This window comes from Egretta garzetta, unplaced genomic scaffold (genome assembly GCF_000687185.1).
Source record: "Egretta garzetta isolate BGI_Z169 unplaced genomic scaffold, ASM68718v1 scaffold176, whole genome shotgun sequence".
NCBI lineage: Eukaryota > Metazoa > Chordata > Aves > Pelecaniformes > Ardeidae > Egretta > Egretta garzetta.
The window spans coordinates 353,980-366,996 of record NW_009259973.1 but is presented as its reverse complement, the minus strand read 5'-3'; the positions used below and the strand labels follow the sequence as shown (position 1 = coordinate 366,996).

At 41.3% G+C, this 13,017-nt stretch overlaps 1 protein-coding gene across 1 annotated transcript in view; it reads left to right on the top strand.

The window, feature by feature from the left end:
* Positions 1 to 13,017, top strand: part of ABAT (4-aminobutyrate aminotransferase) — a 38,485-nt gene that overhangs the window by 7,076 nt on the left and 18,392 nt on the right. The window contains exons 2-4 of the mRNA XM_009640332.2: positions 7,940 to 8,037; positions 8,882 to 8,911; positions 9,638 to 9,755. Coding sequence (XP_009638627.1) covers positions 7,940 to 8,037; positions 8,882 to 8,911; positions 9,638 to 9,755 — 246 coding nt within the window. The remainder of the gene's footprint in view (positions 1 to 7,939; positions 8,038 to 8,881; positions 8,912 to 9,637; positions 9,756 to 13,017) is intronic.

Below are 13,017 nucleotides of genomic sequence, written 5' to 3'. Positions count from 1 at the left end.
GATCTTGACATCTCCGACGAGCTTGCTCGCATTAGTGACCAGCAGGTCCAGTATTGCATCCCCTCGGGTAGGGGTGTCTATTACCTGGCTTAAGAAGTTGTCCTCAATGCATTCAAGGAACCTGCTGGATTGCCTACAGCTCGCCGTGTTGGTTTTCCAGCAGATTTCAGGGTGGTTGAAGTCCCCCAGGAGGACGAGAGCCTGCGAGTGTGAAGCCTCACGGATTTGGAGGAAGAACGCTTCGTCAACTGGCTCCTCTTGATCTGGCAGCCTATAGTAAACACCAACCACCAGGTTCCCTTTGTTGCCTCTCTCTCTGATTCTTACCCATAAGCTTTCGACCTGCTCGTGGCTATTCTTCAGGGTCAGCTCTTCACACTGTAATGATTTCTTGATGTAAAGGGCAACGCCTCCACCCTTCCTTCCTCGCCTGTCCCTTCTGAACAGCCTGTAGCCATCAATAGCTACATTCCAGTCATGGGATTCATCCCACCAAGTTTCCGTAATGGCAATCAGGTTGTAGCTTTCTAGCAGCAATTTAATTTATTTTTTTTTCTATACTAGCCTCAATTGATCCTGCATGCTCTTATCTCTGCATGCCATCTTCTCCTGTTTTGACTTTTCTATAAGAAGCTTCTTGCTCATCGTTACACATCTGTTCAACCGCTCCTTGTATTTCTCCAGCATCTTTTGCTGTTCATCTATCTGTCGTCTCAAATCGCAGCTGGCTCTTAATAAGTCATCTATCCTCCCCTCCTTCTTCTCCAAGTCAGAGTTCTTACTGTTTTCTAGTGCAGATATTTTTTCCATTGTGAGGTCAGACTGTGACTGTTTGTGCTGGATGGAAATCTGTTTTTGGGAAGTTGTTGTACACTCAGGAAGTGTTATTACATGAGTGTTATTTGTGGCCAAACATATCAGAGGTTTAAGCACTTTCTTTGTAGGCCTGTGTTGAGCCTAGCTCTTGTTAGCAGAGATCACTACTTAGCACAGAGACCTGCTAACAGTAGTGGTCTCTGTGACTACCAACATCACAAAATGTTAGAAGGGTGTACTTATATTGATTATGTTGCTATAGCAATGTGGTACTTTGTTAAAAATTCCTGAGTGAGATACCTGGTGAGTGATGAGGGTAGCATAGAAGAGAGGAGCTTTCTGTCTGCTAGCAAATGATGGCATCATGTTAGATTATAAAGAAGGATGTGATAATTTGCTGATGTTACTCAAGTGTTTAAAAAGATGATGTGTGTTTCATAGAGCTTTGAAAAGTCTGCAAGAAGCAGAAAAGTAGAATTTAACTTACTGTACCCACCCTCTTTAAAAGGGGTGGATAGAAAATTCTCTGCAAATAGTTCAGCCGATGTGGTGTCTGATAATTAGGTTCATTAACAGTACATATGTTTCTTTTTTGACTTTTGCCATGATATGAAGAGATAGCTAATATGACTGAGAACAGCACCCTCTTTTCCCTGGTAAACAAAGCTAAATGTAATTTAAGAGCTTTCCTAATGCTTCTTCAGATGGATGTTCTGCTGTAGCCCATTACCTCTACACACTTCTAAGATGAGAGCTGAAGTCATGTTCTTCGATGCTGTTCTTAAGCTAATATAACACAAGAAACCAGTTTGGTCGTAGACCTCAGAGAAGGTCAGCGGATTGACTTGGTCCATTGACTCAAGAGCATAACTTTAAATAAACATCTAGGTACCAATTTGTATATAAGTTATAGTGTATTATGAATTTTTAAATATTAAAATAAAATTATATAGGTTTTAAAAAAAAAACCAAACAGTGAGGTTGTTCGAGCCAATAATACATTTTTGTTGAGCTTCCACCTTTTCTTTTGAAGAAATTTTAAAATAAAAAGCCACACAGCCATCAGGCTGTCTGCATGGAGGAGTTAGGGCAGTACAGGTACATCAGTATCAGCAGTGACAGGTTATCCCGTGCATATGCTGTCAGTCCATCAGTGACAAAGTCATAATAAACATACACACTGTGGAGATTTGTTGGAGAGTTTTAGCTCCCCCACTTGGGGAAACAGGGGTCTCACTTGACCTTTGTGGCATTTTCTATACTCTAGATCTTTTATTACAAAGGTAGTGCTGTTAGTCCACTGAAGGACCAGCCACCAGGGATTCTTAATTCTTGAAAACACCTTGCTTAGACATAATAAGAATCTGTTTTTATCCATCCCATCTCCACTGTCTCGGAGAGGCAAAGTGCAGTGTTCAAAACCAAGACCTGACGTGCAAACATCTAAATCATCAGTATAAAATTTGGAGTAGCCGGGGTTACAGGGTGACTTGATATTAAAAAGTCAAAGAGGATTAATTTGTGCTAAGTTGTAAAGTACATTGAGTACCTTCAAGACAGAAATGCTAGCTGAGCAGAGCACGCTGCAGTTTACTAGGGGATGAAACACTACAGTGAGTGATCTGATTTACTTGCATTTACTTGCATCATTAGGAGGCTGATACTTGGGGTGGGGGAAGCAAGAGAGACAGAGCATGGCCTCTGGGCTGAAACTTTCCTCAAGGCAAAAGAAAGCAAGTATTGATGCGGCTGTCTGTCACACAGTGTCCAAGTGCTTCAAAAAGCCTTTTCAGGAGAGCAAGCCACCTCCCGGAGCTGTGCTCTGTGTGCAGGGCCTCAGGACCTGGAAGCAAGAGGCAGAACCCATGCCCTGCAGTTATTTGGGTCCCAGAGGACAAAGCGTTGCAGAGTATCCGTAGCGAGGGATGCCAAAAAGCTGGTGAGTCTTCCTGCAGGGGGTAGCCAGACCATCTTTCACCAGAGCTCTGACATCTGTGCCTTTTGAGAGTTGTCTGAGCTCCAAGTTTTGCCTGTAGAATCAGGGCAGCCTGTGAGCCTGTACTGAAACGGGCTGTCTGAAGGGGAGCAGTGCTGTGGCAATACCTCTCTGTTTGTTAAACTCTGCAGCGTTAGGCTGAGGGGAGTCCTTAGCTAGTAAAAACTGCTGTGCTTCCTTTCATTTCATTTTCACGAGCATTTGCACAGATCCCTGCATGCTGCTGTACCATCAGGCCTCAGAAGTCTTCAGCCGTGTGGCAATAACAGCTTGTTTTCTTGCTGTTGGATGCTCTTAGGTGGGGAGAGCTCTTTTCACGTGAGTGGCAGTGACTTGCACAGCCTGCGTGTGCCAGTACAAGTCACACAGAGACTGAGCTCCTTGCAGGAGCTGTCCATTTAGACTATCATTAAACTTTCTGATCAGAGTCCCGGTTACTTGAATAAGAGTGGGGGAGGGAAAAAAAAGAGTTAAAAGAGGGGAAGCAGGGAACCCATGTTTTGTGTTCTTAAAATTTGGGTGGTTTTGTTTATTTTTAACCAACCCTGTGAACAAGTATGTATATTTGACAAGTAGTGAGTGAAGTGGGCTATTTGGAATAAATCTGTTGACCTTGCTAGAAATTGTCTGAGTTTGTGCCAATCATTTGTGTTATATTCTCAAGGGGAGAAGCGCTTCATTAAAAAATAAAGTTTGGGGATTAACTCCGCTTTGGTTTTGGCTTTTGTTATCAAAGGCTTCGTTAGTATGTTGAGGTTTGGGGTTTTAGAGGGTTTTGTTCTAGCCTGTATTCTTCATCTTCTACCTAAGGGGACGAAAACACCAGTTTTCAAAATCCTTTGATCTGGTAACACAGGGCATTTTCATTTTATTTATGGCAAGTTGTTCCTTCAAATGCAAACCAATAGTCTTTGCCTGAGCTAGGAGATGGAACAACTCTGGCAAGTATAAGGACCTATACATCAGTGTAGCTGCCGTTATACTGGTGTTAATAAAATGAGATACTCTGTGGGCTCCTGAAAACAAGTATATAAAATTAAGTTTGTATCAGTGAATCAGCCTAGAAATCACTTGCTGGTAGAACCTGATGACGTGTAGCGTGCTTTAGGAGATACTGGGCAAATGAAGGGAAACCTGTCACTTGTGTTGCTCATTTTTTAGATGGCTCTGGTTCGCTGACCTACTGAAAATGACTGTGGTTTGGATAAGCTGCTCCTGAAGTTATTGTTTAAAAAAAAGTCTCAAAAATTCGCCAACATTACTAATGTGATAAAAATGGTCTTTAAAGCAACTTTTCTTCTGGGAAGACCGGTATGGTTTAGTTTCACTTGACCAATCTTTGCTGTATATGAAAACCTGTCTATTGGTAGACATGAGCTGTGCCAGTGTGAATTGGTAGAATTTGGTTTTAATCACTCATACATGCCCTTAGCAAATATCTAGTTCAACATACCTATGCAAAAGAGACTGTGATATAAAGAGTGGCAAAAAGATGACGATCTGCAAAGCAGGCTGAGCAGGTTTGGTCTTTGTTTGTTACACACCCTGGCTGATGGAAGCAACCTCCTCTTCGCTTGTGGTGTTAAACAAGTTAGGACAACAGTAAAATATTCTCCAAATGAATTCCCCGTTGTACAGCTCTCTAAATATAAGACCGTACCCTTTGCAATATCCACAATGGAACTTTCTTAGAGAAATAATACATTTGTGGTTAATTTAGAATCCTCATCTGTTAAAATACTTCACAGATTGTCCTTTAGGGAAGTGGAAGCAGGAAATATTATCCATGCCTCACAGGTGATGGCCAGGAAATCTTTGACTGTTGGTCTGTCGCGGATGGAGTAAGAGGGAGGCAAAAATAATTTATAGTTTATTGGTGTAAAACAGTGAGTTAACAAAGTTCAGTGGTAAATGCAGCAATAGTTTGTAAGATTCGATGGCAAGGTACGCTTCATTATTTACTGCACAGAGGACAGGGTCAGACAAAACTGTCAGGGAGACCCTCCCGTTGAGTCATGAGGTTCAGAAAAGATCCCCTTGCTTTCTAAATTCCCCCAGAGAGGAGTCTAGGCACGGCTGGATCCAATCCTAGTCCCAGACTTGGTCAACGGTTTATGTCTGAAGGATTATATATGCGCAATCAATCCTTTATGTCACTTAGCTAAGATTTCCAAGTTAGCATGCTGTTAGTCACTTAGCGAGAGTCTGCTGTGGTAAGGAGTCTCTCAACCTCGAGGAGTAACCTTGAGAGGCGTCCCTGCTCAAGGGGAGATCCTGGCGTGCAGCCCGCTGCCGTGCAGGAGAGCTCAAAGGGCTCTTGGGCTGCTCACTATTTATGGGGGTAAGAGAATTGGCTCATAGTCATATTTGCATACTGACCCCTGTGCTTAGGTGGGCACATGCCACAATAGCCCTTGGCTATTGTATTGTTATCTGTCTTCCCCCACACCCACTGGGCGCATCCTTCACAACCAGACACATCTATCACCACCACCACAGGTGGTTATCCTTTGAAAGAGGCCGAGGGAGGGGGAGTCAGAGGCAAGGGGGGAGCACACCGCCACTTGGTCTCAGTTTTAGAGCCTGGCAATCGGGTGTCTTGCATGTTTGCAGAAGTGGCTTGGTTGTTAACAGAAGAGGAAATCTTTAATCACTGTCTAAACAAATGTATTTTTATGAGAACTCAGTGTAAAAGACTAAGGAAGGCAGTGGTGCCTGCATAAGCTGCTGCTTGGGATGGAAGGACCCTGGCAGATGGATGGAGGGGACGCAGTGGCACAGGGTCTCTGGTGGCAGAGCACCAGGCAGAACTGGGAAGGAGGAGGAAGAGGAGGAGGACCATGCAGGCGGGTTGTAGTTCATCTGTCTTACATTCGCAGCTGTGTCAAATGATTCCAAGTATGCTGCTGGGTTTCCATACCCTTCCTGTTACTGCTGAGCACCAAAATATCCTGTGTATTCTGTGCCTCTCTTGGTGCTTTCCCCTTTATCATATCAAGTAGCATCCAGAGCTTGGGGGGAGGGAGAGAAGAGGACACAGGAGAAATGTTTGCTGCTGGTTTGCTGGAATCTCCATCGGGGAAGGAGCGGGGTGCACAAAAGGGTCAGTTTGGTCTCTTTTTCCCCTTTTAGACTTCATAGCATGCCTACTAAATCTGCAGCTCTATTGGCTATGAATTGTGTAGCTTTTCATCTTTTATATGCAGTAGTTTGTTGGGTTTTTTCCAGCGGAGCAGTTGTCATGCAGTCCCCAATTTACATGAACACTAAACAGAATGACACAAAAATGAAGTGGTGTTGCTGTAACGAAACCTATTAATAGCTTTGCGGAGAGGCACTGATGCATCTCAGATATAACACTTGGAGCTGAGGAGAATAATCATCTTTGCAGACTAAGTTTTCCCCAAATGAGCAGTGAATTTAAGTGCTCAGAGATGCTTTCAGAGGGCTGTGATTTTTGAGGTACCGTTTCTCAAAATCAGGCTTGCTTGACACATCTCAGCTTGGACTGACACAAGCTGAGGCAAATGTCTCTAATGACTGCTGGAAATTGTGGCGAAATGGCTGCATTCAGAACACTGCTGAGCAGTATCATAGTATACTTCTATCCTCCTTGATAAATATTTGTTTCATTTGACAACTGTTGTTTCCAAACAAAACCCCCACATTTTTAGTATGTTTCTGAAATAAAACAGGCAGTGAGAGCTGGTTATGGATGGAAGGGCAGAGGGGCTGGTGCCTCCTGGGAGCACCCCAGTGCTTCTCGTGCATGTGGGTGCTGGCCTGCCTCCCCATGCATCTCCCTTTCTGGACCTCTGATGGATGGGGGTGCGTTGTATCGTTTTAACACTTGGCAGTGCTGCCCTGGCACAGCATGGGGCCGGTGAATGGTAATGTCAAACTGTTGCTGCGCGGCTCCAAATCCTCCAGGCAAGAAGAGCTGGTATCGCCTGACTTCCAGCGGCAAATGAGGCACCCTGAACTGCAACGCAGCTTTTCACTGATGAGAAGGGGAGCTAAGGATCTTCATTTCGGGTTTTCCAAATTGCACCAACTTAAAATGACTATCACAGACTGAAACAAGTTATGCTCTCATCTTTCAGGTGTTGATCTGGTACAAGTGTGATACCCCTAAGTTAAGCTTATTAAGATGAATTTGTTGATGATATCATGCAGGTGCTTCATGACAAAAATGTAATTGTTAAGAACATTAGTTTAGTTCAACACTTAACCACAGTGTACGGAGCAAGCTCTTGCTGGTTGCCTTGGTTAGGTCTCTTGAGTCTGTACTTCCTTTGTTGCAAATGTACAGTTCCCATATTATCCTGTAATCCCCTTAATGGAATATATACCTACTTGGAATATAGGCTTACCAGAACTGTCTCTGTCACATCAACTGTGCCTAAACCCTGTATTTTGAAAGAGTTACTTCAGAAATGGGAGCAGAGCCTGTAACTGATGAAGCACAGGAGATTTTTGCCTTCTGGTTTCATTCAGTTGTCGAGTTTATTATGATTCCTCAGTTACACACATTGATAAAGAACAGCAAGGTCAGAGGCAGAATCAGAGGAAAAACTGTCACTACTTTTGACCCAGGTTTCAGAGCTGCAGTGCAAGATGCTGCATTCATGTGAGATTTTGAATTTATTTTAAACACAGCCGTTTACTCTTGAGACACAAATCTTTCCCAAACAGTGTTCTTTGAGCTATTGCAGAACATGACAATGTGTTTTACCTGTGGACTCTATCAGGCTTTTCAGTTATTACTGATAGCGAACAAAACCAGCTCTGCGCAGGAGAGGGGAATTCACGATAAAGGCTTTCTCAAGGTGTAATGGACAGACTCAACACAGAGGTGGAAACAGATGCGCTCATAGTCCTCATGTCCTGCACAATAGGATTTGCCTCCGTTTCTCTAGGGCTGCCTTGTCATTTCACTTGATTTTTTCTTTAGAGCCACCTCACAGGTGTAAGTTTTGTTTTAAAGTTGTCAAAGATGAGCTGTCTAGTGCACTTTGGACAGTACAATGTAATTGGTCTCATCTGTCAGGTAAGGTATGTATATTTATTCTGAGAGGAGAGCACAGAAAATATGGTCTGTACTCAGGTTTTCATTATTTCTTACAGGACACAGATACATCAGTCAGGCTGCAGCTAAAATTGATGTGGATTTTGATTATGATGGACCTCTAATGAAGACAGAAGTTCCTGGACCACGATCTAGAGTAAGTTCCAAAAGTATAATGGCTTGTATTTTTTTTCTTTAGCTGTGTTTAACTTGCTAGAAAACAAATCTTAAACCTTAAATCTAATATGAATAAACATGATTTCACAACAATCTAGGCCCACTTTTGTCAAAAATGCTGAGAATGAAAAGCTCATGAATGAAATGCCCCTCTCTGAGAGAGAGAGCAACCTGAACCTCAACTGCCAACTTCCTGTATGAAGTAATTGAAAGCAAAAGAGCATCAGTTTGATGAAACATCTCATCAGGCTTGGTTACTTTTGCTCTTGGTGAAACAGAAACTTAGTTCGCTTTTTATGATGTGAAGTAATACTTTGGTTTTAAATAAAACAAGAATTTCAATTTGCTGGACATCGATTTACTCTGGCAGAGTCAGTATTTATATGTACGGTGGTGTTTTGGTTTTGGATTTAGTTTTTTGGGTTTTTTTGCTTGGTTGTTTTTTTTACAAAAAGGAGCTGCCTTTCTGGAACCAATGTGCCAGTATCCCTTCTGTGTGTCTCTGGCTTCTCTTATTTTCCAATATCTCTCTTATTTTCTCAGTTCAGTTGATCAGTATAGAGGAGGCAGCTTTCTCTTTTTCGAGATTGACAGTTAAATTGTGTATGCAGCCCATGCAGCTCTGCATGCCACGGTTAATAGTTTTGACTGTCATATTTGCAAGATGCATTATGAAAGTTCATGTGGCAAGTAGAGTTGCCTGGTAAGCACGTAGGCCTGCAAGTTTTGCGTATGATTTATGTGATCATAAAAAAAGAAACATGTTCTTTTTCAGTATTGGGTGATTACATACCTGAGACTCTTTGATATTTATCTTTCTACAGGAATTAATGAAGCAGCTGAATGTCATTCAGGTAATTTGTCAAGTTTTCTGAGTTTGGGGAATGGTAATACTGTGATTTCAGAACTTGTTTTAAAATCCTGGGTTTTATGTTTAATTCCATACCAAAAAAGGTGAAACACTGACTCTGGGTTTGCATGCTGAGTATATTATGTATAGTATATATGTGCATTTGAATAAAACCCTTTTTACTGTATTTTGAATAATGCAGAATAATTTTGCTAGGATCAGTGATTTCTCGTTAAACAATGTGCCTTTCGAGTTGTTATGAAGCGGCCATTGAAAACATAGGTATATTTGAACTTAAAAGTATGTCAACCTTAGTGCATATTGTCTTCCCAGGATGAGCAACTCCTCAAAGTCTGTACTCCATTTCTGTAGAAAAAGTGCATACTTGTCCTTTTAAAGGTCTGTCTTTATCAAAATAGCTCTACAGTTAATTCCCATGCAATGAATAGAATCATAGAATGGCTTGGGTTGGAAGGGACCTTTAGAGGTCACCTAGTCCAACCCCCTGCAGTGAGCAGGGACACCTTCAACTCGGATCAGGTTGCTCAGAGCCCTGTCCAACCTGACCTTGAATATTTCCAGGGAAGGGGCACCTACCACATCTCTAAGCAACGTGTCTTTGTATCTTATCATTAGATATTTTTATCAGATTTTGCCATATAACCATTAGTTGCACTTTCCTGCACACCGCCACTTTTTAAAGCATTCATTGTTTGTTTTTTCCTTTAAGAATGCAGAAGCTGTACACTTTTTTTGCAATTATGAAGAGAGCCGAGGGAACTACCTAGTAGATGTAGATGGCAATCGCATGCTGGATCTCTACTCTCAGATTTCATCCATCCCAATAGGTAGGGGACAGTTGTGCCAAAATTTTTTTTGCTTTGTCCTCAAGCTGTCGTTTTCCTATCTCAGCCACTACCAGAGAAGTTGGTTGATTAACTGAAAAATCAAAGCTGACATAATTTATGCCTTGTTGCAATCACGGTACACCTCACTGCTGTGTATTACGTAGTGCTGTTTTTGAAAAGATAAAGAAACTACAATTTCAATGCTTATAGCTCACTTGAAGTACATAGTGGTCATGAAAGAAGCTCAAAATAATCTTAATCTGAATACGCAGGTTCCACAATTTAGGTTGTCGTTGTTCACTCAGATTTGTGTACTTTGTGATCTGTAACAGTATGTTACTGGTTTAAACATTAAGAAACATAACTTAAACATTTTAACATTAAATTATGTGCTGTAGTTAACATTTCTGTCTCAAAAGAACTGAGAAAGGAGTTGCCCATGTGGACTGCAGTAGGATGAAACAAGACCAAACACTGAACTGTGGTGCTGAGTGAAAGCGAAGGTGGCAGGTCAGTTATGCTGAGGGACCATGCAATAGGCTTGTTAAGTGTTTGGGAAAGTCAGTTGATTTTTTTTTTTTTTTTTTGTGAGGCATTTCAAGAAGTAAAAGAAGCCAGGCAAAGATGTTTGTTCCTCATCCATGGTTCCTCTCAGTTGTGTAAAAATACATTTCTGCAGAAGCAAAAAGCACAGAAGTGCTGGGGGAATTTAAAAGGTAGATGTTGTGCTATGTATAGAAACAGCGGTGACTCAAAATCATCCCTACAGGCCTCTCTTATTGGGAAACAGAATTTATTAATGTTCAGGTTGTTACCAAATTTTTGGCATCTAAGACCTTGTGAATGCAATGGGTTTTCAGTTATCCCAATCTTCTTTGCAGACAGTCGATACTTTTGCTCTCGCGTAGCACCTCAATAAATGTGTAATCATTCCTGAACTCTTCAATGTTCGTAGCCTGTTTTCATCAACACAGGTTCTAGATATTTGTTAGCTTTTAGAGGCTGCGCTGAGATAACTTGTCACCGCTGATGTGGGAATAGGGGTGAGACAAAGGAGCACAACGCTTGTATGCCAATGCTCATGTAACTTAAATGGGATTGGATTTTAGGTTTCTATGAAAGGAAGTGCATTTAGTGTTCAAGATCTCCCGTTCTTCATGCAAGAAATGCTGATTTGGAGAAACTAGCGTGTGATCATGTAGTCGAAAGAAAGTCAGTGTGTACTCCAAAAGAATGAAATTAAGGTCATACAGAGAATACACTGAGACTTTCTGACCTTCTAGCGTTTGATACAAGCATATCTCTTTCAATATAGTTTTTGTGTACAAAATATTTAAGTATTAGGGGGAAAATATTTTCTTAATGGGCAGAAATTCTTAAAAAATATGTTCAGCTACTTATTAACAGTTGAACAACTTCAGTGTTCATGATCCAAAATGCCATATAGCTTTTTCTGACCTTTTTTAGCATAACAGTAAGTTAAAGGAACTGATGGCTAACCTTGTGGGTTTTTTTCCCTGTTTTTCTCCTGTTGTCTAAATGACAGTTAACATATACTGCAGTTGTCTGTTAGCAGGATCTGCATTACGAGCAGAATCAGAGTAAGAGACTGACTCTTGGACAGGTACCTCTGTTTCATTTGGCCTTCCTTATTTCTTCTCTAGCTCCTGTTGACTGCCACCCTTGTGCCGAAGGTTTGCTGTTCTTTGTAGGTTCTCTTACAGCATCTCCCGTTGGGGTTTGGACATATTTGTATCGCCTTTCTGGGAACCCCTTCACCGTTAAGTTGGCTCTGATAGCAACCGTGAAATGATTTATTTCTGTTAGCTCACTGTAGCTTTCTAGTGATGGAAAACATGTGTAAAAGGAGATTGACTGAATGGATGCCAGCCACAAATATGAACTGTAGTCAACTCTTCCTAACAGTCTTGGTTGGAAAAAGGAATGAGATTTCATGATCTATTGATTCAAACCAAGGGGTGAAGCTGCTTAATACATTCACTCTCACATCATGTCACGCATTAAGGCATGGGACAGTGGTGAGTTTCAGGATTTGAAAGGAGTGGAAAATTAAATAAACAAAGTTCATGTCTTTGAAGTAATTTTTCCAAGCTATTTAGCTAGTTTTGTGGATTTAGTTTTCTTAAAATCCTGTGATTTAAAACAGGATTTTGACAGTTCTCTTTTAGCTCAATTCCTTCCCTCCCAGTGATATCTGAACTTTTATCAAAGCAAATATTCAAGAAATAAAATGCAATCTGGAGTGGGGAAGCTACCTGAAATACATTCTGGATGCTGACAGGTAGAAAGGGAAATTCTCAGGAATGCAATATGCAGTCGTCTTGTCAGCTGCTGCTGATAATGTAACTTATGAGTGAATTAAGTATTTGGAGAAAAGATGCTTTATGCTGCTTTATGCTAGATGTTGAGAGACTTGCAACCTCTGCTTACAGCCTAAGAGCGGCATAGGCAGCAGAATTGCAATTCCTGCTAACATTTGCTTCAGCTGTGAATCAGAGAGGGGCTGAATTTGTACTGTCTGCATGCATCCATTCCCAGACAGCTCTTCCTGAGCCATGGAGATGAGAATGCAGCTCTTAGATTGTGACGGTGAATTCAGTGAGTGCTAATTTCAAAAGCGTATTCATAATGTTGCCTGCAAACTAGTTAACATAACCCTTAAACATCTAAATTGAACCCGCAATCAATTCCACTTGGTCTAAGAGATCACTTAGTTTCTTGGAACCATCTGTAATTATGCCTGATTTGGTTAAAGTTGTCTAAAAAACTTACTGTTCATATCTGCAGCATTATTAGATGTGCTCATAATGTCCTATGTGACCATAACTGACCTGTGATCTATTAACTCCCTTGAGATACATACACCAGTCATGAGATATTATAGCAGGGGCTTCTCCAGTTTACTTTCTCTGGTTGACTGAAACCGGTGACGTAGATATAAGACTCCAGTACCTATAACTGATCCTCAGTTAAATCATCTAGTTCCTCCTTCCTGTGTGGCAATACCTTCTTGAGGATAAGCTGGGGATTTTTGTCTTAGAGGGTGTGTTCCTCAGTCATGAAGGGGCTATAGTACAGCGCTTCATACAGCTTCTCAGATAACAGCTCTATGACGTGTGGCAACACGTAGGAAATGGAAATATAATATTTACCAGCTGACCTAAATTTAATATTTTATTTTATTTTTTTAAGTTGTACTGAATGACAGGACTATCTGAAGCTGCAGAGGATGCTAATAATG